Genomic DNA, 25,880 nt, shown 5'->3' on the forward strand with positions numbered 1-25,880 from the left:
ATATATATATAAAGAATTTGGAAGATTTTTTTCCACAATCAGAAAATTTACTGGTTTTAAAATGTATATATATATATATTATACGTTACCTTTTAGGGCAGCCATCACTTCCTTCTGTGGTATTATCACCCGAAGAAGAATATTCACATCTGTGATCATCTGAACTGCACCTACCACACGGAGCATCTTCAAAGCTTTCAGTGGAATACTGCCACGTGCACGAACGCTGCAAATGTTTTTTATTACCTAATCGAGCACCAGAAAAGGATTGTTCCAGAGTATTACTACATCGTCCACATGAACAACTGTTAAACTCCGTAGTAGAACCTACCACACTACTACCACACTTTACACTTTGTCCCCCATGGATCTGTGATTCTACTGACGGATAATCTACTGAACTACTGGCACATTTTATATCCTCTAACAAGTCTTCAGCACTTTCACGCACTTCTTTGATGTTTCCAAGATTAGGTCGTCCATCCTTCATATGCATCGCACTATGCACATAGCAGCTGCTTGATTCTTGCTGGGATAGTCCTGACGTATCTAACAGAGACACACAGCACGCTGTGGTGTCCCAGTACCGGCACATGTGACCAGAAACATACGGAGAACACTTCGTTGTTCCGTAGGGTAGAGATCCAACAGAACGACGTCTTCCTATGCTCACTGGCGTGCTTGTCGTGTTCCATGAGTTTTGACCTACGCATGATTTTAAGTTCCCAGCCACAATGGGGTCTTGTGACGGGTCTAAAATGTCTTTGGAATTTTCAGATGTTTCTGCACCGCCAAGTTGTTTGCGCATGTCGAGAAGACGAGCCTGTCGGGTGCGAATAAGTTCCATTGTTTCTTGGCAACGAGAATGAGCAAGCTGAAAATAAAAGGAAGAAATTAGAACAGAACACAAATGGTTATAACAATAAACAATTACAGTTGGTCGCCTTTAAACTTCATGTTTTCAGGCCAAAAAGTACACGCATGTCCAAAATTATTGTCGCATGTCTATAAATATGTTGTTGTAGGAATATAATTTGATAACGAATTCGCCCGGTATTTCTTACAATGTTAGTATGTGTGCAATCGGCAAAGACATGTATGTGGCAAATTTCATGTCAAAAGAGCAGTAAATAAGAACAAAAAAACAAAAATAAAAAACTTTCTTGTCCATTTAGCAACATTTTGTTTTACTCATTCTAGTTTTCGTATTTCGGACCGGAATACAGCAAATTATGAATGCTTTAAAATATTAAATAATACTTTTGATAAAGTGGATAATTTCAAATATCTAGGATCAATATTAACAGACGAAAATCATATTCACGGAGAAATTAAATGTCGACTAAAAGCAGGGAATTCGTGTTATTATTCGGTTCAAAATCTCTTGTCGTCGCGAATTCTGTCGAGGAATTTGAAGCTTAAAATATACAAAACGATAATCGTGCCTGTTGTTCTGTATGGCTGCGAAACATGGTCACTTACTCTGAGGGAAGAACATAGACTGAAAGTATTTGAGAACAAGATCCTGAGACGAATATTCGGATCCAAGAGAAACGGGAATGGGGAATGGCGGAAACTTCATAACGAGGAGCTGCATAATTTATATGGTTTACCCAACATTGTGAGGGTCGTCAAGTCTAGGAGGCTTAGGTGGGCGGGTCATGTAGCTAGAATGGAAGAAAGTAGAAACGCTTTCAAAGTCTTGACTGGAAGACCAATCGGAAAACGACCATTAGGAAGACCTAGGCGCAGATGGGAGGACAATATTAAGATGGATCTCGCAGAGATTGGAATACAAAGTAGAAACTGGATGCAGTTAGCTAAGGATAGAAGTCAATGGAGAGCTTTTGTGAACGCGGCATTGAACCTCCGGGTTCCATAGGCCATAGAGTTAGTGAGTGAGTTAGTTTTCGTATTTATAATTCTTTTCCTATGAAATTTATCACAAATATAAATTTCCCGATTATACACATAGTATCAGTATTAAATGTATCCTGCAAAATCATTATCAAATTATATTCTTACAAAAAGACAGTTATAGATATGCGACAATCATTTTCGACATATTACTTGTGGATGACGTTGTCAACGTAATGAATTTCTAAAGTCTTATTGTTAGATTTGAAACTATAACTACAAATATTTTGCTACGAGCTGAATATGCTCATTCTTCACATGGGTCAGATAAAAAATCTCTGTAAACAAACTAAACAACGAAAAAAATTGATCATTTTCTACTACTTTTCATATTCTGGTAAACGCCCCCTGAGACCCCCTGGTTCGATTTTTTTTAAAAAACGCCTCTGGTCCCCAGCCGATAGGGACTGTACATCCCACAAGAAGTCAACGCCTATGGAGGTATCACCATTCATCTCAGCGACGGCGAAAACTATGGATTTGACACTAATATCGGTCATTTTGGATTATTTTTACATCTCTCAATGACCTTGCTATCAAGACCACGTTCCTTAGCCGATGGGAGCTAAATTTTAAAGTAAACGCGATCTTGAGTTTTACCATTGAGCTCAACGACTCCGAAAACTATGGATTTGACAGTAATATCGGTCATTTTGGATTATTTTCACATGTCTCGGTATCCCCCTCCCCGATAACCCCCGGCACGCCGCCATTGATCTCAGCGACCGCAAAAACTATGATTTCGACACTAATATCGGGCATTTTCTACTATTTTCACATGTCCCGGTAAATTCATCTCCGAGACCTCCTGGTTTGAATTTTGAAAGAAAAACGCTTCGTCTTAGTCTGGGCCCTGGGCTAAGGTACCCGTGACCAAAATTTGGTAACTCTCGGTCCACTCGTCTGGTCCACTCCCAGGCCACATACAGACAGACGGACAAACACACAAACTCTTTATTTTATTTATATTAGACAAATTCGTGAACATTCAAATAGAACTTTCGTGTTCAACCGCTATTCCCAAAATTAACTTATCACAACAGTTAGAGGTAAGCTTTTCTATTGTTCCATTCATTTTAAATTTCCCTGTGTTATTTCCACATGTCTTTATTTCTCAGTTACTACATGAAAACTTGAAAACAAAAACCCTCTTTTGCTACAATACAAGAAAGCTACTGCCAGCCAGACGACCTTTAATTGTAAGTGTCGTCAACCCGTCGGCTCTGTCACCATTTCTCTCCTTCTACTGCTGCAAATTATGGGTTTTTACACGGGAAATCGCTACTCCTTAATTGAAGTGGGTCTTCCAATTGCCTCACGATGCTGTGTCAACACCAAAACTTCACTGGCCCCCACCGAACAACTGGGAACCAGACCCGGTACCACGTGCACCGAAGGCAGGTTGCTATCAATTCGGATACAGGAAAGCACAACAAAAGTGAAAATATTTACAAAGTTAAACACCATTCTCCAACATTATTCGCAAATGAAATAATATTTCTAGTTTAACATTGAACGTTAAGTCCTTTAAGCTACCAGAGACTGGTGATTATGGAAACGTCCCTCTTCAGCACTGAAGCTCTATCAAACAAACTTCATGATGGTAGTTGAATTTACTAAGCTGACCTCCTATCTGAATACTACATTCATAAATCATGTTTAGTTCGCATTAGTTTAAGGTCACATGGACAGTGCTAAAGCAAATGGTCAAATAAATCCGAGTATGAATTGTTAATTTGCTGTCAAATACAAGGGCTCAATTTTTGAACAGTAGCGAACACCAGTTCCACTTAGTTATCACACTTTTGATATGAAAACTAGTTTTGTCTTTGTCACTAAGACAAACAAGTTCCTTATCACTGGTTGGAAACAAGTTTTTTTTTTAAAAAAAAATAAAATATAGAAGAAAAATCAAGAAATAAAGATAAAAGAGCTAGTTTGCACTAAAATTACGAACCCATATTTTAAGACAAACTCAATATTGAATTCTATTTAAAAAAAAGAAAAAAAAGAATTACCATCATTCCTCTGCAGGTGTGTTTGTTTTATCTTTCACTAACATAATAGATTACTATTTAAAGAAAAAACAGACACAACGAGATTGTATTTGTAATGTTTAGGCCTTTCTGAGTACAAGTGTACTTTTCCTCCCCTTTGTTGTTCATGATGGGGTTGCATACTTAAAATCGTGGCTTTTAAGATTTGTTCTTTCTGGAGAAAGGCGGGGGGGGGGGGAATGATATTGCACGGGGCGACAAATTACCTAGGGCAGACCCTGTACCCAGGACCCTATATATATCAAAGGAGCGCACTGGAACTTCTATACTATCGGGAAGGGTGATTAATAAAAGTGTCTGGTGATTTTTTTAAAGGAATAATAATGTGGAAAGAAACTGGAAGAACAAAGAAAATCAAGGTCACAATGGCCTTGTGACTTCTAAGAAATTAAATCAAATCTTTGAGTTTTACGTCCCACGGAGGCTAAAGGAGACGGTGATGATGAGTAATGAATGAAACGGTGGAATGAAGAAAGTGGGAGGAAACGGGAGAACCCCGAGGAAACCCACGCACACGGTGTTTGTCCACCACAAAATTCACTTGGCGGAGGCTGGGATCGAACCAGGGACCCCAAGCACCAGAGGTGAACGCTCTACCACTGAGCCACCGCGGCCCCAGTGTGACTTCTAAGAATGAACGAACCTAATATGAGTGAGTGGTTGGAAAAAATGAATTGAAATCTTTCAGTTTAACGTCCCACAATTATGTCCTTTAGGGTAAGGGAGACAATTATTAATGCAAGTGAATGGTGATGGAACAAGTGGTGCAGTGGGTAAGTGGGAGGAAACGGAAATACCCTGAGAAAACCCACGGACACGATGTTGCTCACCATAAACTTATTTGGCCGAAGATCGAACCAGGGACCCCATGAACCAGAGACAAGTGCTCTACCACTGAGCCACAGTGCCCCTACATGAGTGATTGGAATTTGAATGAAAATTCCCGAATTAATATATATATATATATATATATATATATATATATATATATATATATATATATATTATGCAATCTATTTTTATTGCACCGCCAAACATTCTTTAAAACCGTTACACAAAACAGCGTCACGATATACTATTATGTAATACTCAAAAGGTGAAAGGTGATACGAACGAAGAGGATTTGCATTTTTTTCTATCGAACTCTCTTTCAAGAAAAAGAAGCTATCACAAGAAGATGTATTTATCTGTGTACTGAATTTCAAAACAGATTATTCCTACGCGGGTCACCGAATAAGAGTTACAAACTCCTTTGTACATTTTACCCATAATTCCGCTCCTTTATTTGGTCATCCAAAATTTGAGATTGTATTTCATCTCATTTCCAGCTAATTCAATATAGCAATATTTTATTACAAACTCTATTGACATAATAGGATCCATCATTCCATGTAACCCGTCTACCCTTCCTACACGCGTATGATACATTGGTCCGTATATGTAGTGCCATTCAGCCGGTTCGCCCGATTGAGTTGTTAACATTTTTCAAGTTCCCGAAACTGGATCTTGAAATTCTCTCTCCGCCTCCCGATCCAGTGCTTAACAAAACTTATCTCGTACTATTTAAAAAAAAAAAAAAAAAAAAAAAAAAAAAAATCCAATCTGGGCGTGCAAAGCTGTACAACACGACCTCTATTGTCGAGTCGACCCTCTACCTGGCCAAGCTCGGTCATCAAATATGACGAGCTTTTTTCTTAAACAATGGATTACTTGTTCACCAAATTTCGTTCAGACCCGGTTAGTAGTTACCGAGAAATAAAGTACCATTTACAAGGCCAAGCTGAGCATGTCCCTGGTCAAGCTTGACTACCAAGGATAACTTTTATTCCTTGTATCATGGGCTATTTGCCCAACAAATTTGGTTGATATCTAGCCAGTAGTTACCGAGAAATAAAGTACCACATACAAAGCGAGCAGAGCCTGTCTCTGGTCGAGTCCGTCCACTAAATACAAGAATTTTTATTCTTTTGACCATGAGTTATTTGTTCACCAAATTTGGTTTCGATCTGGCTTGTAGTTAACGAGAAATAAAAGTATTACATGAACACACTTATCTGAAATGAAACCATAAGCTCCTGTATACTTACTCCGGGTTGTGTTCGTAGTTTGAGGGAAATTTCTTTAATCCAGGGAAATTTCGTAGATAAATTATCAAAAAGGGAAAAGGGGATTTTCTTCGATAAAACGTAAAAATCCAGGGAATTTCTCGCGCAGACTAATTGAACAACAATAATGTCTAAGTTTTTCTTCGCTCTTCAGAAACAATTCAATAGCAATAGTGTAATATGATTGAAGTTACTTGCTAAAGGGTAAATTATATTTTATTAACTTGATATTAATATTCTGTAAATTTTCATATTTTAAATGCAAATAAAAACTCAATTCCCAATCTGGTACTGTTAGGTCGTTCACATATATAGAGCAATTAAAGAAGTATCGTAACAACTCAAAACTATGTCTGGATAAAACATTCTTTTAATAGGAAATATAACTTATGTTATGCAGCAATGTGTCAAATCAATAACAAACACTTCGTACTTCGAGTCATGAGGAAATTCTTGAAAATGTAATTGTAAGCGGAAGAAATGACGCTACCAAAAACTAGGAAGAAAAGGTAGGTGGACAAAAAGAGTAGTGAAACCGAGAGAGTTTTGAAGTGACCATCACAGAAGAAGGTTCGACCTCTTGAATCTTCTCCGATCAAAACCTTGGTGAGTACATGCTGATTACGAATTGATAACACACTTCTATTGTTCGACATAATTACCAATTTCAATCACATCAAAATCTAACTCCTAATTTAATATGACAGCCATTTTTAATTTTTGAAATTGGTAATTACCCAGCACCAGTTTTGGATAATTATCTAATCTGATATCTTTAATTTTATTTATCCAATCAAAACTATCCATCTTAACAAACTATTGCTCTACCTAAAATTAAATAGTTAACTTCGTTATGAGATTGCATTTTAAATTGCCCCCATGCTAACATGGTTATTATTACATGAGCTATGTGTGGATATAAATTGTGTATGTCGACGTCCGGATTTCGATCCAATAGGTTGGCATATGTTTTCAAAGTAGCATAATTTGCCCCATCGTTGGTTGGGTGTGTGTGTATATACCTTTTCGTTTAAAAAAGTAAAGGAAAAGTAAAAAAGATGAGAAACAAAACACAAATGAACAAAAGGAATGTGTTTGGGACTTCCTTTAATATAGCTAAATTAATCTCATCACATAATTTGTCAGAAATTGGACACTCAACAGACTAGATTTCATAAGAAAAGGGAAAATTTTTGTGTCAGGCGAGGGAAATTTTCTTTAGGAAACCTATGAACACTCACTCCGGGAGCTACTAGTAGTCAATTTACTAACCATAGAACCGGTTATTATTTTTATGATACCACTGCGTACAAGTTAAAACCTAACCCCTAAAAATTCACCTGCTGTGGTATTTCCTATGGTAAGGTGATTGCGCGAACTTCGATACATCTTCGTAAATTTTCTATTTCTCACACATTATTTTTTTTATTATCATTTCAAAGTAAATTAATTATGTTATTATGGTAATGTATAAGCTTTGTTTGCCTTTCATACACAACACTATTTTAAAAGGAAAGGGATAGCAGTAAGTTATGTTATTTCTCAACAGATGGCAGGAATCAAACACAGAGCAAGTGTGACAGTAATTTATCTTTGACTCACGAGATGCCACCACATGCACTAGTAGGTTATACTAAGGAAATAGAATTGGTGTTTTGCCTGGAATATTCTCGTGCCCAGGCCCGCACTGGCCAGGGCAGGAAGGCAGGGATTCCTCCCAGGGCCCTCTCTAAATATTTATTTATTCATTAAACGAATTCCCAGATACAGCATAACTTTGTCATTTTTACACAGGGAAATGTTAACATACAGGAAAAAACAAGACAAAAAAGAAAGAAAGAAAAAACCGTGTCAACAAATAGTGCAAAAGTAATATTATTTCGCCAATACTCATTTAATTGCTCTTTCAAACACCAGGTAACTAGAAAAATGTCCACTGTAAACAAGAGTCCTGTATTATACAATCCTGTTTGGGGCCTAGTAAGAATATATTTCAACAACATGAAAAACGGGACCCCAGCATCATATTGTCTATATGTATATTGTAGGCCACATGAATATCGAAATGAGATTGACTTTTATAAAGTCCTGCTGGGGCTCTCTGTTAGTCATTTGACAAGTTATTGTAACACCATACAGAAACAGAACAGGTCCCCATCCTGGGGCGCCATTATCACGCGTAAATAAAGCTGACAGCTTTATGAAGAAGAGCCACTCTCCATCGCAAAGGTTTTGCAAGACACTGTAATTCTGTAGTGTACTTTGTGAGACTCCTACATGTCACGTGGAAAAGGAAGATGGGACCTTCCCAAGTGATACTCCTGGCGGGGTCCTAGATCCCCCACTCCGAGACAGCTCGTGCCAAGGGATTAAAAAAAAAGAAGACTTCTAGAATTGTGAACGATCAACAATAACAACAATGATCAAAAAGGAAATAGACTTTGGCTAACTGCTTTCTATGTTTAAATTTACCATTTGCCTGGCAAAAGTGATGAAAATATTGGAAATCCTCAGTCAGAATGGCTCCAGTTTACTGTAGTCGAAACTGGGGCCTCCCGATTGTGTGGCCATACACTGATCATGGGCAGAACAGCCAAGCTGGAGTAAAGAGTGTTTTATATTTCGCTTTTTCTTAATCATAACTGATGTTTCGACTTTAGACTGATGTAACCTCGGGATGATGGGGATAACCCCTACGAAACGACTTCCTGTCCCCAACCAAATGAGGATATACTATTAGGCGTTCATTTAAACATGTTCACTACAGCAAATGAAGAATGCTTATAATAGAACAAATAGAAATGTCCATTCCTTCACAGGGGAAGAATAAAATTTAATGAATATAAAGCCAGAAATTTAAGCATTGTAAAAATTGCCTCTTTTTCCTTGTAGAAGCATAATTTTCAAAAACGTTAAAACACATGTTCATTCATTCTCGAGTCATACGCCCACAATTTAAGAGGCCCCATCACAACGAAATTAAAATACCGCTAATTTTACAGTAATTATGTGATATCTTAAATAGAGGAAAGATAATCGAAAAGTGGGACAAAAGCTCGCTAGACAATATTATTTTACATGAGATACCGTTATCACGACTCAGTTATCTGCTTTCGATTTCCAGCCGTTTAGAAAATCGGCATTTATTTTCGCGTTTCTAAATGGCTGCAAACGGAACGCTACTAGGTGATTCTTGATAACGGTATGTCATGCAAAATAATATTGTCTAGGGAGCTCTTGTTTAATTTTTGGATTATCTTTTATCTATTTGAAGATATCACATAATTACTATAAAATTAGCGGTATTTTTATTTCGCAGTGATTAGGCTTCTTAAGCAAATACTCACATCAAGCATTTTTGAAAGGAAGGATCGAAAATTTTAATACTAGAAATTGTCTCTAAGAGTGGAATTTTTAGAAAACTAGAGACCTGCACGGGCCGGGCTTGGGCGGGCCGACACTGATTTCTCTTCAGGTCGGGCCGGGCTGGGGCCGATTAATTGCAATTCTTAAATAATTATTGACATTCGTTAAACGATAATTAGAATAAAGGCAAACGTTGAAGAAGTGTGCCGGTGAAAAATGTTACAAAATGTAACTTCGAAAATTTATCGGGCCCGGGCCGGGCTTGGGCCAAGAATTTTAAAAAAACTTATCGGGCCGGGCCGGGCCGGGCTCGGGCCGAAAATTTCCAAAACTTTTCGGGCCCGGGGCTGGATTGGGCTCGGGCCGAAACATTCGGCCCATGCAGGTCTCTAGCTGAAACACGTTTTGGAATAATTTCAAATAGGAGTTTGTGTACCAGACTTCTTACTTCCAACTTAAACAAAACTCTCACAAATACCCAAATACTCCTTACAGAAAGATATTGACGAAAACTTATTTTGTAATTTTATTTTGAACTTATCTAATGACACACTCTTACCTTGCACTGTTCAAGTAATTTTTCGTTTCCTAATTTCTTTGCAAGCTGAAACATTTCCGTAAAATGGTCCTCAGCAATTGGCGGGTGGGCCATCAGGTACTGCTGTAAATGTTTCAAAAGCTGCATTGTTTGTTCAGGGCTCATCACTTGATCAGTTTTCACTCGAGACATGTACTTCATTGCCTCCAACGCCCATTCGTAGGCCTACAAAAAGAAAAGTCAGCGTTATTTTGTAGCTTCTTACTAAACATTACATTTATTAAAAGAATATTGTGTCACATAAAGAAGCCAGTACTTTGGGAAAATAAATTCTTGCAGCTGGTGATCAAATTGAATATCACGGTATTATTGTAAACCATGTTTCATGTGCTAAGCGAGAAAAGCTCAAAATGACAACATACTTGAAGCCCGAGACCACACTGAGCACAAAGACATTACATAGAAATTCATCACCAGATGAATAACTAGAGCGAGGATTTTTATGTACTTGTTCAACCTAAAACAATTTTAAATTAGGGTTCGATTTTTAGGAACTTATCTTTTGACTTAAATTTTTGTACATTTAATGTAACACATCCATACTCAGGAATCGAGATCAAATTTATCTAGTCATATATTTGATTCCCATCATCGTCCATTACACATTATATGAATTTTGTGTCTTTGTCTACGATCCATTGCCAAGTGGGCGGTATTCAGAGAGAATTCGTTAGTCAAGCGTTAGTTGCGCGATTAATTAGTGTCATATTAGTTCTATACTAAGGAGGGTATACTTTTTAGTATTCAGAGTCTGCTTGAAGTTCAGCTAATAATTTGATTTGGGTATGATTAACTAATAGTACCCCAATACCTCAAGTGACACAAATAAATGTGACAACTACGGAAATCTAGATGTGCGCTGCGTAGTCTATAAAAATGAAATTAAATGAAATACGAATTTCGAAATGTTTTCTTTGTGGCTTGACATAACAATTTGTAAATGGTAACGAAATCGGATTATAATTAACGTATTTATTTCTGAGAGATGTATTTAAAGCAGAAATAAGTAGAATTCAATTAATATTAGCGACAATAGAAGAATTATGTTGTAATTATAAGGGAACATAATTTATCGATCAGAGCTCCTTCGTGGCTAAGCGATTAGCGCACGCGCCTTTGGCGTGGGAGACTCCGGTTCAATTCCCGGCGGGAGCTCATGTGGTTCGGATTCCACATTAATCAGTAGGTCTATGTCTCATATAGCCTCGCTGCTGAAAGCAATGTTAAAATCAACTCAATTTATCGATCAGTTGTATGTATGAGTCAGAAAACTGGAATTTTTTTACTCACTTCTCACTATTCACTTTAAGAAACAGCTCTGCTAATATTTTTCATATACCACGCAACTTTTGGAACCTTGCAGTTCCGCTGTCACTGGAAGTTACGAAATTATTTGGCCCATACATTTCTGATCTCACGTCAGTATGTGTTTGTGCAGAAATGGAAAAAAGGTGGGTAAATCGAATTAGTGAACGTTTCAATAAGTATTTTTGCGTTCAAATCTTCGTGTGGATTTAACTAAGACTGTCAGGTACATTTTGAAGGTATATTAATACAGTTCTTTTTTCTTAAACAACATATCGAACAGCACTTTAAGAATTGTAATGCAAAAAAAGATAGCAAATTATGTATAGGCCAACAAGGTCACATTTCCATGGTAATGGAAATGCAGAGTTTCATGTTTTCTCTTCCCAAGTCAAAACAAGCAACTTAGTAATATGTTTATTTAATTGAAGTCATGTTTCACTAACTGTCATAACGGAAATAAGAGCAAGTACACTGAGAAAATTTGCGAGGTCAAAGTAGCCAAAATTCGGGTGCTACTAACTGAATTGCTTTGTCAATATATAGCACACCGACTTCTCGGTTACTTAATCTTCAGTCATTTAACCAGGTATTTGGCTAATCTAATCAAGGAGATTAGTTGATCGGGTACTTACATGCTATTAAGAAAAATAAGAAAAAGTTAAAAAAAAAAATAAGATGAGCATTGAGGTTGTTCGAACCACAGACCCAGAAATCAGTAGAATAACGTCATAACACGCTCGTTTAAAGAGGCAGTTACCATTATGCTTTGCAAAAAATCGTGTTAATTTTTTGCTTCTGTACTAAGAAAGTAATAATGGGAACACCTCGATCATTACAACACAACTACAACCCTCTTAAGCGGACCGATTTTGTTAAAACTTGATTCGTAGGTTGCTTTCGTGTTCCCTGAGAGCTTTATAAACATTTGACTCGAAACCTATTTTAAGGGGTTTAATTTACCGACTAAATTGGTTACCAAATACTTTTGTCGATTTTCTACTTAACTAGTAGCTCAGAAATAGGTTAAAAGAACAAAGAATAGCTTAGTGCTGCTCGGCTACTAGTAACTCAAGAAGATTTCTTCAAGAAAACCTAGTTTTAACAGGAATTCGGCTACTAACAATCGAATTTTTATTTAACTTTCACTTAGCAAGTGAACAATCTTCAATTTTCGTTTTAATATTTGAACAAGTAAATTTCAAATTCACGTTTCGATCAACTATCAATATTTACTTGAGGTCTGAATCACCTCCTCCCTTCGCAGGTCGCCACGTAATTAATTTTCCGGAAGTCGAAGAGTACACTTTAAAATGAAATCCTTTATTTTACGAGTGTTCGTCGTCAGCAATGACTTCAGTGCGCTCACCCTAGAGCAGTGTTATTCAACCGGGGGTACGCGATGATGTTTCTGGGGGTATGTAATCCTAAAATAAGCATATTTCCAATATTTATTGAATGATCATAGTTGAAGAAAATTTTTAAATTTCCCATATTATTTTTTTTTCGGATCCCTGTAAATAGTCGGTTTTTCGGATCCCTGTAAATGTGCGGTTTATATCCCTGTAAATAGTCTTTTGATTACCACACTGATTGTTCTTTTATTGGGTCTCCATTTTTCCCACTTTTTAATCAACAGAACATGTGTACATTTCGATCTGATTCCTTTTCAACAGCTTCAGGGGTATACCATTGGATGGCGAGCTGTGGCTAGGGGTACGCGAGAAAATAAGGTTGAATAGCACTGCCCTAGAGGGAAAATGGCTTCACAATAATACTGCCCGCATATTGCACCATAACTGCATCCAGGCGCGAATCCAAGGGGAACATAGGCCCCCCTGACGCTCAGGTATACACTGGATAAAATGGGCTTCAATCCTGTTTTACACTGGATCAAGCTGCAAACTATGGTTTAGCCCCTCCCTTGATCACATCCTGGATCCGCCACTGACTGCATCAACCTATTTCTAGTGTAATTGCAATTCTATCTTTATATCTTTATATATTAAAGGTACAGACCAACAAGAAATGTGATCGCAATGAAGATATTAATGGAACTCTAAACATAGGTATGATCTTACATACGAGGGATAATCGAAAAAAAAAAGAAAGGTTACAAAGATGAAACTTTTATGTTATTCACTCTAACTTAACGAAAATTTATTTATAGATTAATAACATGTCTGTCTTGGTGCAGGTTTGAAGACTTCGGATTCTGATCATGTGTACCCGAGAAACGGACATTAAAAATGATTACCCGTCTGGAAAATTAGTCAAGAGTAGAATTGAAGTCAAAGGTGCGGTTCCTCTGGACCAAAAACACTACATCTGCTGACATTCACAGGAAGATTGTAAGGGTATATGGGAAGGGCTAAATTTTAAAGCAACATGTAGGGAAGTGGTGTCGTGTCTTCTAAGAAACACGAATAGACCAAAAAATAGACCTGTACGTGTAATATTAGCTGCTACTTGATTTAGGCGACCTGGTGTGGCATCTGCTGGTCACAGCGGTAGACCCAGTACTTTAACCAATTCACGTTACTCCAGGCTAGAGCTCCCCTTCTACAGCTCTGACCCAGCCCCAGTGACTTTCAAATTTGGCCTTGTTGTAAAGCAAAAAATGGCTGCCAACCATTATCTAACATGTGCTTGTGCCAAAACCGCTGCCTCACAGTTGTTACGAGAAGTTGATGCGGACTTCTATGTAAACTGTCTGGAAAACCTTATGTGCCGTTGTGATACGCAGTTGAACCAAAACTGCGAATACAGCGAGAACTATTGTTGAGTGCTCTCTATCACCAGGTGTGTTGATCTCCCAGGTATGTTTCACACGTAAGCCTGGTAAGGCTTTGTAACCTTTTCCCGATCATTCCTCGTACATTTTCGGGACTCGAGATGCAAGCTTTCACGCAATTTTCTGTAAGAACTTGGGATTTCATCACTTATATTTCTGAACAATATATATTAGGTGAACAGCTTCTTTGTTTGTATAAAAAGATCCCATGTAACTTTCTTTTAGAATTCGATTACTATATATAAATATTTACACTAAACGGAAGTTTCGCACAGTGAGATTCTCCAGTAATTAACTTAGTACCTTTTTATGAAAATATTTTGCACTGGGCTTTAATAATTTTCTTTTCCTTACATTTGCAGATATCCTACCATCTGTTGAGTCATGCTTGAACTGTTGAACAATTATCATACATAGCGTTTAGGTTTGCAAGGAGTTATCTAACTTAATGCAGACAGCCAGGGGCGTCATTTGAGTAGGACAGAGAGAGGCAGTTTGTAAAATCCTATGCTTTTTAATAAATTGTATATTACTATACTAATAAAAAACGTGAATTGGACACTCTTACATCTCACCCCTTCGCATAACCTGAAATGACGTTACTACAGGCAGGGCGCGAAAGTTAGATTGCTAAAAACAGAAAATACTGCATTTTCATTATCTTTTCTTTGTAAATAACTAAAATAAAATAAAGGTAAATGTAGTTGGCACAAGGGAATTATAAACTATATTTAGACATATTGATGGTGTTTCTTTTCCTTAAGAAGAAACTATAAAATATTTCCAGTGGTAGTACCGCAAACATGCAAACACATACAAGAACCGCCACTGGTTATAACATCCTAGTTTGGCCCCACCTCAAAACCCATACATTATCGTTTTAAATTATGAAAATCTCTACAAAATATCTATATTTCAGAATAGGAATACTTAATTTCAAATAATGATCATCAACCTTGTCGAGGAGATGAAAGCATCGTGATGTATCCTCCAGCCTTTCTCGAGTGTCCTCCAATCTATCACTAAAACCACGAAGATGTTGCTTCAACGACCGAGCCAAATCCCGTAAGCCTCCGCTTCCTGGTCGGGTCTCTCCTGGTTGGTCTCCTGACTGCCCTGCTTCTTCCAGTAAGTCGCTACCTTTCTCCAGGTGGCGCTGAAAGACAAAAGAATATCATCATGTATAAATTTATATACACAGTTATTCTACGATTATGCATATATAAAATAGAAACCTTTCAGATAAAACAACGTACACTGTACTTTAACGATATCGATTTACATCAACAGTTTTATTTTTTATTTATTTATTTATTTTTACATACACAAGAAGTAATTCAAAAGTGTGACTTTAAACAGTAAAAATGGCGCATTACAGAAGTGTTGCCAGAGCAGTTATAGTAATGATGTCAATCAGGACAACCAATCAACTTCAGACAGGCACGCATCCAGAACTTTGTGTTGGGTAGGAGTCTGAAGTTTGGGGGAGATCCACCACTACTAGTTACTACGTAATATTCAACTGGTATTATTCTATACCCGATAAAACGATAAGTAATTATAAAGGACTGCCACCTATATTCTCAGAAAAAATAAGGAAACTAAACTGTTTCTACAAGAAAAGAAAAAAAATACAGATGTAGTGTAAGATCAAACCTTTTAAGTACACTAATCATTTCTCTCCTAGAGTATAGTTTTCTTAAGAAATTGTAGGAAAGGTCTGTAGGGTAACGAAGTTTTATATTCTATTATAAACATTCTTAATTTGCTTGAAATTTAATAAGCACAAAACAGGCGAACTCCTTTTTAGAGGAGAAGGAAATCATTTTGGGGGAAGGCAGACCTCCATTTTCCGCAGTAGCTACACCCTGTATATTTTCAAATATCTTGTTTGATTTGAACGCTCCTCGTAAATCTGAATGTAAACAGAACTCCAACCAGTCGCAAAGAACTGAGAAATTTCTTTATTAAAAGCTTACTAGGTTGTGGCAATTCAACATTCTGAATCATTGCCATAAAATGGATATCTGTCACTATTTACGATAGGCGGTAACTCTTTGTGCATTCTTATTCTTTCGAAGTGTTTGTTACTTACTAGTAAAAGCACTTTATCTTGTTATGTTGTAAGCTATTTAATTACCCACCATACTAGCAAAGTATACACACTCATTACCTTTTATGACATGTGTTACATTATAAATACAATATTTATATAAAGAAATTTTACTTCTATCTTGCTTTGTAACATTTTCACATAAATAAATAAATAAATAAAACACGTAAAGAGACTCAAAACATATGCGCAGCTTTATGACACAATATAAATAATAATCATTTTATCTTGCTTAATTGCTACTTTCCTAGCAACGCTTTTGGTTTATCCTTTTTCCGCTTTGAAAGTAATTAAAAAAACGCTACACTATTAATTTAATGACTAATGAAAAGATTATAGCATTTTTTTTTTTGAGAGTTGCGCAAGGCTGGACATAACAAATCCTCACACAGTGTGGTCCAAAGTTTTATAGACTACGAGGTGTGTTCAAAATATATCAAACATTTTTTTTTCGCGTAAACCAATAAAGCGCGGGAAACTTTCTTCAGTGTAGATGTAGAGGGTACATTCATGCAAGATTCAACAGACTTTCGAGGACGATGCCATGAGCACCTTACGCATAAAGAGTTGTACAACCGCTTCAGACATGGCCGCACATCAGTGGACAGTAAACCACGTCCAGGTAGGCCCTGAACAAGCCGGAACGGCAATGTCATTGAGCAAGTGCGGATTGTAGTATTGTAGGACCGTTGTATCACAGTCCAAGAAATTGAGAACGATATAGGAATAAGCATCGGATCGGTACATTCAATTTTGAACGAGCAATTGGGCAATAGGAGAGTGTAAGCGCAATTTGAACCAAAGCTACCAACAATGAAGTCCATTGTGCGCATTTGATTCAGGAGTTCATCCCCAAACAACATTTCCGTGTATCGCCAGGCTCCTTACTCACCCGACATGGCTCCGTTTGACTTTTGGGGCCTTATGCAGAGTCGTTTTGAAGCGCGATTAGTGCCATACTAAAGAGTTCGACTAACATAAGTCTCCTGCAGTAGTCAGTAGTTTAGTATGACGCTAATCAATCGTCGAAACGACTCTGCATAAGGCGGTTGGTTATTTCCCAGGCTAAAAATACCACTAAAACGGACCCGATTTGAGTCAAGAGAAGACATCATGCGGAATGCCACGGCATGGTTGCTCCCTGTTCCAGAAGTGCTTCCAAGAATGGTGGGAGCGTTAGGAGAAGTGTGTGCATTACCAATGAGATTACTTTGAAGGGGATTGGTGTTTCTGATTTCCAAAACAATAAATTTATTTCTGCCAACCAAAGCTTCGATACTTTTTGAAAACACCTCGTATGTTTGAGATCAGCCAGCCCACTGGTCTCCTGGTTAGCGCGCGCCTTTGGTACAGGGGGTCCTGAGTTAGATTTCCGGTTGAAGAGCATTGAAGTTTAAAGGCATTACGATGGTTTGGATTCCACCTTAATGTATATGTCCACGTCTCATACAGCCTCGGTGCTGTAAAAAGACGGTAAAAAGCTTCAACTAACAACAAGAAACGTTCGAAATCACTCCTGTTATTTTAAATAGATAGGGTCTAGGTTCAACTGATGCTTGAAACAAAGTGAACCGTTTGGGATTCCAGTTAAGGTTAAATTACATCCTTGAGAGTGCATAGTCATGCGCAGGCTTCGAGAAAATAAAAAAAAAACGCATTTTTTTGACTAAAAAGCATGTATTTCGTTATCAGTCTCATGCTGTTTATAATCATTATTCTGGTAGAATACATTATTTACTTATTCATGTATTATGTATGAACAGGCCCGTATTTATATATTGTGCACCTCTGTGCTCTAAATATTTAGCCGCCCCCGAAAACAACCAATATTAAGAGAGGAATTCACAGTTTTTGAGGTCGCTGAGATGAATAGTAGTGACAGTTTTAATCCAATTCAACTCCAAGGTCATACTTCAGTCCCAGAGGGGGAGGGGGGGGAAGATTTTAAAAGTAATTGAAAAGGACATATATTAGTGTTGAATTCATAGTTTTCGAGGTGGCTGAGTTTAACGGTATCAGTTTTCATGATGTTCAAGTTCATCCTCATCCCTTGGGGTAAGGGTTGAAGAGGACATTTTTTTAAGAATAATCAGATAAGCTAGCTAATTATAACTACTGTAATTAGAGAGAATTAAACACATGAACATATTTTCGCTTGGGTGGGACTGTGCAGGTTGCGTGTTTTAAAAAATTACTTTATTGTGAATCTCTAAAATTTTGCCGCCCCCTAAATTCTGCGGCCCTGTGCTCGAGCACAGAATAGCACTTACCTAAATACGGGCTTGTATATGAATATAATATAACTGAAAACCTGTCCAGTTTTGAAATTTAAACCAGTTTTGGAAGAAAACCAAACCGATTTTTGATAGAAAACGGCAGTTCTGAAAAACAAGTTTACAAGTTTTCAAAAACAGGTTCAGTTTTAAAATCGAAACCAGTTTTTGATAGAAAACGGAACTCGTTTTGAAAAAACAGTTTTCGAAAGTTTTCAAAAGCCTGTTCAGTTTTAAAATCGAAACTAGTTAGAAAACAAAACCAGTTTTTGATTGAAAACGGAACTTATAAAAAAAAAAGTTTCTGAAAACTTGATTTGCTTTCTCTGAAAACCGATAAGTCAATTCTTATCCCAGCATGAAAAGAACTTTTTCACGTAGCTAAGTGAAATTATACTTAAAACTTGATAATAGAAAATAAAAAATTGATCTTCGTATTGTAACTCAGAATCGAAAGCTAAACTTTTGCTTTCATACACTGAAATAAATTTACAACTTGAAGAAACATGATTACTTCCTACTGCACATATGTTTTCACACTGTTAATAACTCAAGGTTATTATTATCGTAATATGATAAAAGAAACTAAAAATTATCGGTCTTAAAATCGCAGAAAGTTATATCTAAGCGGGACATCATTTCGGTTTCTTTTTGCAAGGGCTTAATTAACAATTGGAACAAATTAGTTAAACACTTTTTTTCTTGAAGAATGTGCATTTTGATTGAAAACAACTGATTATTAAATCTAAAACTTATTCAATCAAGGCACAGATAATAATGAGTTCATTAACGAGGATTTTGACCTAACTTTCTTCAGGGAAATGATGGCCACATTTCTTTTATTTACTTTCACACTCTGAAAATCTCAAAAACAGATACATAAAAAAAGTATTTCCAACCATTATAAGATAGTATCATCATTTATTTTGTTCCAATATTTATATTCTCATATTATTAAGTATTCTGCTTTTCGGCAGGTCCTGGGACTAATGAAGATTTTTTTTTTTTCAATTTTAGATTTTGGCCTGGAAATGTTTCTTTCACTTTTGTCGATCTTCAGCTTCCTCTTTTAACTCTCAATATTTTCTCCTATCTTTCAAATCATCGATCAGCTGTGTTCTTCTTCCTATTCCTCGCTTCACTTCCATCTTTCCTTCTATGGAGGTGTGAAGAAAACAGTTTCTTCGCAAGATGTGCCCAATCCAATTGGCCTTTCTACGAAGGATGCTGGCTAGAAATGTCTTATTTTCTTCTATCCGTTTTAAAACATATTCGTTTGTTGCTCTCTCTGTCCATTTTATCTTCTCCATCTTCCTCCAACACCACATTTCGAAGTTCTCCAAATATCTCTCCTCTAACTTCCGTAATTATCCAAGTCTCTGAACTATACAGTCCAATGCTCTATATTTAGCACTTGAATATTTAGTTTTGATATGCAACCTTAAACCCAAGTAAACTAAAGAAGGTAGATGGTGAATGAGTGTGCTTGCTACTGGTCTAATGGATAACGTGTTTGTCTTTGGTGTATGTGGTCCCGGGTTCGATTCCCGGTAGGAGTACATTAATAAACAATAAACTTTAATAAACTCTCCTTTTCTCATTCCATGAAATCGTCAACATTCACCATACTACTGCTATTGGTGGTGGTGGTTGGAGTTTAGCGTCTCTTTTCTGCACCGAGGCAAAATGATCCATATCACCGCAATATGTTCAGAGCTGGTTGTCCCACCACTAAGGCACTACATCCTGCAACATGGTTAAAAAATGAAATGAAATCTTTCAGTTTTACGTCCCATGATTATGCCGGCTAGGTTAAAGGAGACGGCCATGATGAGAAATGAATGCAGTAGTGGAATGAATAAAGTAGGAGGAAACGTGAGAACCCCGATAAAACCCACGAACACTGTGTTTGTCAACTACAAAGCTCACCTGGCGCGAGCTGGGATCGAACCAAGGACTCCACGCACCAGAGGCGAATGCTCTATCCACTGAGCCATCATGCCCGCTACAACATGGTTACACATATTGTCAAATGCAAGGAGACCACGTAAGTTAACCACAACTCTAAATTTGTCCCCATATATAGTTTGGTTGTATATATACTGTGTGTAGAACCATGTACACGAACACCATGAGCTATTAGGTACGGTGGTTTAGTGAAAGTGATCGCCTCTGGTACCAGAGATCCTCGGTTCGACCTCAGACCATGCGAATTTGTGTTGAATAACATTGTCTCCGTCTGTTTTTCGGGTTCTCCCGTTTCGTTGCATATTATCATTCCACCAACTCTCTTAATCATTCAATTTCATTGATCATCGGTCTTTTTTAGTCTACGGCTATTCTATGCGTTCACAACGCGCTTTTTATGGCTCATGCGTACGCTTGAAATACGCTGATCATGTATTTAAATGTGGATGGCTAATCACAATGCGCTGCAAACCCGAAAGCAATAAATAAAAACGCACAGGATACGTCGGATTGAGCGTATGTGGTGGGTTTCGGAACAATAGACCTCCTGCTGTTCAATAGACCTCCTGCTCACGGAATCAGTAAAAGATAACTAAAGGAAAAGGGGAAAGACGTGTTGCCAAAGAAGGGGATTTTTTTATAGCAAGAAACAGCTGCTTGGCAGATGCTTTGTGCAGAGTTTTGGTACTCTGTTATTACAAATTATGTGCGTGTAAAACAAAAGAAAATTCACAAAAATACAAAGAAATTCCGAAAAATTAGCTAATCACAGAAAAATCTATATAACACAATAGGGTAACAAACCCTGACTGGCTCACAGTATGATTTATAATTCTGGCGAAAGTAAAATTACCGAGTAGCCACCCAGGTCGCATTCGCTGTGGGGGTAACGCTTCGGAAACGCATCCTCGTTTAGGCATAGCCTTAGCCTACAAGGGCGCAATATTTATATATAAAAATTTCCTTTTAATTTTTGATATTCTTATTCTGTATTTGGTCAATTGCATAGATTGGTCATTTCTTCTAAAACCATGTTGACCAACTTAAGGTAAGTTTTGTTGTACCATGTTAAGTTTTACTGAAGAAACATGGTCACATGCCTCCTTTAAAAGGCCATATTTGATCAAACGCTCGTAGGAAACTTTGAATACTGACTTGTGAGAAAATAACTCCCTTAGGAATAGCAGATGGACATTTATGTGACTCTTAATTCTGTTCCTGAATAAGACGACAAGGCTTTCCGAAGATCTAAATTCCGATAAAGTACGGAATATTCAATGTTAACCTAGCATTGCGAACCAAATAATGACTTAGTTAAATAAAGAGATATAATACTTCGGTTTAAAAGCCCAGAAATCAGGACAACAGAAGTCAACGTGCTGACCACACATCACCGAACAGAAACTGTCTGGGCGGTCACAGTTCTTCCTCAGCTGTGGTGTCAGGAAGTTTCGAAAGCGTGAATTACAATTAGCGTGTGAGCTAGGCGAATGAGACGAAGGCTGAAACTCGCGACGTTACCGCGTAGTAAAAGGATGTGTCTGAGCAGACGTATTGTAACGCTAACAGGTAAACAGGTCATACATAAACTGACGTGAATTTGTAAGACGTGGCAACACTGCACCCTCTCATTTGCTAACAACATTTAAAGGGCAGCCGCAAACGCAATAAATGCTGTCCCATTGGATATTTTATATACTTTCAGTTTCTTCGTACTCAGGGAATCATAAATACATAGTAATAAAGAAGCACCACTTAGGCATGATATTGCTTCTGTGAGTCCCTGAGAATGTCACCTGCGGTATGAAATGTGTTATCTCACAGTGCAGTTTCCTCTTAAAGCATGTGCGAAGGATGTATGTTCTATGCAACAGTATTTGCAATTCATTTTAATGTGAAATAATATTGATTGTGACAACTCGATTCCTTTTCTCCATCCAATACAACTGTAATTTATGTGACAGGCGTAATTCAAGCAATAACAAAACACTAATATCACATCCATCGTTTATGCAAGTCAGCATAAAAATACTGGCGCGGCAACACTGGTATGCATGATAAGTAAGGAGGAGGGAGCTGTTTCCACACAATTCCCCATATATCTGTCTGGATAACCTATTGTTGTCAAGTTCCTCCCTCGCGGAAGCGTACAAGAAATATCTTTGAGAAAGGTCATTGGTCGATCAACGCGGGTGCATGTCCTCCTGTAATGACACAACAGCAGCGCCACTTTAAATAAAAATCATCTCGCAGATCAATTTGGCGCTCAAATTTCCCTTTTCTTAAACAGATATAATAATGCGATATACGTAAGCCTATAACATATGGTTCGTTTGATAACAGCATATATACTGTATATTATATATCGTACTTTAGTAACTCGACCTATTAATATGTAAAGTAAACCATTTCTATACAACAAGAAACTTCAAAAGGTTCCGACAATGAGTAAACATACTGCTATTCTCGCTTATGAGCATCATCGGACGTTTTATTCTCCATACTTGCTTTGGACCAGTTTGGGTGATACTAGTGTGGTTGTATTTTAGAGTTTGTTTAGAATTTAACATTTTTTTTCGGTTTCAAAGCTACATGAGATCCGAATCTGCACTTTGATGTGTATGCAACTCACGCGTGTCAAACAGAGATCGATTCCGAGGCCACACGAACAGAATACACATATATTAAACATTATCTTACCCGTATTCCGTTTCTGCTTCAAGACTACAGTTCTAATCTCTGATTTTTTTCTGACCATGTCCATAATTAAACGTTTTTTTAATCCATTCATTACCACTCTGGTATTTCTTGAAAGTTGTGCAAATTCACCATCGGCGCAGTGAAGGGTACAAAAGGAACAGTGTAAGAAAATTAAAAAAAAGAAAGAAAAATGAATAACAGGAAGAAAATAAGACACGAAATCTAAGGCATAGACGGAAAAAGAAATGATACACTACAAGCACGTGTGCACCGAAATTTCTTGAATTAATTTGTCGGTGAAGTGATACGGAACGAGATAATCATGAATTTAGAATGCTTTTATCCTCCCAGTTTCAATGGAAAATTGTCATATTAGAGAACATAGAAGTTATCATAGCTTTACGATTCATTTTTGCAAATCATTGACATTGCATCACTATTTGTTTACTTAGTAACACTTTGTAGATTTTTTAACAGACATATTCAAAAAGGAAAGATATGCTAATTACAAGTGTTAAAGATTCACGTGTCCTTTTTAATCAAAGGCGCTATATGGTATGAAGTCGGCGCACAACCGCAGCGACAAACATATTTAAAAAACAATGATAAAATTTGTTTGTATTGGGCAATGCAGATAAAAATTTCATCCGAAACCAAAACAATGTAAAATTAATTAGTGACTATTTTGTTTGATGACTGACTGACATTCTGATATTGCGTCGTTAGCAGCACTGTGAGGTCAGGTCAGATGATGTTTTTGAGCTTCAAAACACTATGGTTACACCAATAAATAACAAAATGGGATCACAAACATCGGGCAAGTGGTCTATGTTGATTCTGTCGCTAAAAGTTTGAGAAGGTCGGTGGTAACATATATTATGGTAAACATGATTGATAAGGAAGTACAAAATTCAATGTTTCGTTTACAAAATAGGGTGATTTATTTGTGATAGTAGACAAGTATTGTAGATAAGATGGTTTTGTAGACTAGTATCTTCCAAAAGTTATCGCTATGAATGAATTCGTAATGAAGTTCCGCAGTTATTCGAGTCAACGTTTTTAATACTAGAAGGACATAGTACTCACATGTTATTTTAATCCGAAATAAAAAAAAATACTTGAAGCTATTTTCAACATCAATATACCGGGTGTTTCAGATAAAACGTTCAATGCTTATAAATCAGAAATAGCTGGTTATAGGAGCCTTTTTTGCACTGATACTTGTCGACAGACAGACGGACGGTCATAGCCGCTCTACAGGACTTTCCAAACTTAATGAAATTTTGATATATATGAAATATAAACACAAAGGTTAGAGCCCTTTGCGAGATTTTTTTTTTTAAAGTTTCACCCTTCTGTAAACTACTCTTAATTTTGAGTGTGGAAAGATAATTTGAAAAACCACTCTAGGAAAGCCTTTAAAAACCTTAAGTTTAAAAGTTGATGGGGATACGTTGAACGTTACGGCCTCTAAGTGCAGAGGGAGAAAAAAGTATGTAGCTTAAGGAAAAACGTAGGCTACATACGTAAATCCTGTAGATTTTTGACTATAGGTAATATTCTACAGTAAACGTGTAACTGAAAACGTGTGCTTTATGATACTTTCTGTATGAGTGTTATAAATAAACGTACTTTCCGTGCGGTCAGGATCTTACATACAAATGGACGTATACAACATATAGCTGACGTATGTAATATATGGAAGACTGTTACAGTATGCCAGACATCCTGAAGCAGCATAATGTAAACGAGCAAAAGTGTAGCAAAAGTGAAATGAAACATTCCAGTTTTACGTCGCACAGTTATGTCGCGCAGGCTAAAGAAGACGCTGATGATGAGAAATGAATAAAATGGTGGAATGAAGAAAGCAGGAGGAAACGTTAAAACCTACGCCAGAGGACTCCATGCGCCAGAGGAGAACGCTCTACCACTGAGTCACCGCGGCACCTAGTACTTATGTATATCGATAACTTATGCTCCGTATAGATTTACGTAGTAAACATCAGTATTCCGTATATTGTACAATATACCGCTGTCCGGATAACTGATTTTTCTCAGCGTGAGTGAACCCATTTACATCGGGATGGACGGACGAGAAAACGTCCAAGAATACTTTCTTGGCTTGTAGGGGGGCTATGGCCCCTGAAACATGTAAATCCATTGAAATCTCGAATCATTTTTTTTTTTTCACGATTACAACACTTTCTTCTTTCTTATAGTCACTCAAAACTAAAAAAAGGAAAGGATTTTTTTTTTTAAATACGTACCAAAGTGATTTGAAAACAACATCAAGTGTTTTATCACGTGTAAGTTAGAAAATTTTGGAGAGCTTTGATCTTCCATATTTGCTCAAGGTACAGCTTGATCTACTTCAATTGAACTTCTAGGGCAAGTACAAAATGCTTATGTACAGTAGCGTATTTAGAATTTTGTTTCGGGGGCCATGCACAACAGGGGTAAAAAACTTAAAACTTGTATTTCGGTGGATAATCTTTTCCTCCCCCCCCAGGCAAATCTGAAATGACGCTCCTGCAAACACATGTTGAATATTTGTTCTCATTTTAACAACTGATTTCATTTCAGAAAAAAAATGGAAATATTCAATTTTATCCGTGTACGTTTTTATCTGAAAGAGAATGTTGAGACGAGTTGAAGCTGAAATATGCTGATTGCAGTTTTCATGA

The 25,880-nt window shown here is 37.1% G+C and overlaps 1 protein-coding gene across 2 annotated transcripts in view; it reads right to left on the reverse strand.

Annotated features, from left to right (window-relative positions):
• Positions 1-25,880, reverse strand: part of LOC145674476 (uncharacterized) — a 1,412,137-nt gene that overhangs the window by 47,158 nt on the left and 1,339,099 nt on the right. For both annotated transcript variants that reach the window (XM_081744589.1, XM_081744590.1), the window contains exons 13-15: positions 15,098-15,298; positions 10,005-10,208; positions 90-874 (exon numbers count right to left, since the gene is read on the reverse strand). In XM_081744589.1, coding sequence (XP_081600715.1) covers positions 90-874; positions 10,005-10,208; positions 15,098-15,298 — 1,190 coding nt within the window. The remainder of the gene's footprint in view (positions 1-89; positions 875-10,004; positions 10,209-15,097; positions 15,299-25,880) is intronic.

The sequence above is a fragment of the Thermobia domestica genome, chromosome 17, assembly GCF_964235325.1.
Source record: "Thermobia domestica chromosome 17, izTheDome1.hap1.1, whole genome shotgun sequence".
Classification (NCBI taxonomy): Eukaryota; Metazoa; Arthropoda; class Insecta; order Zygentoma; family Lepismatidae; genus Thermobia; species Thermobia domestica.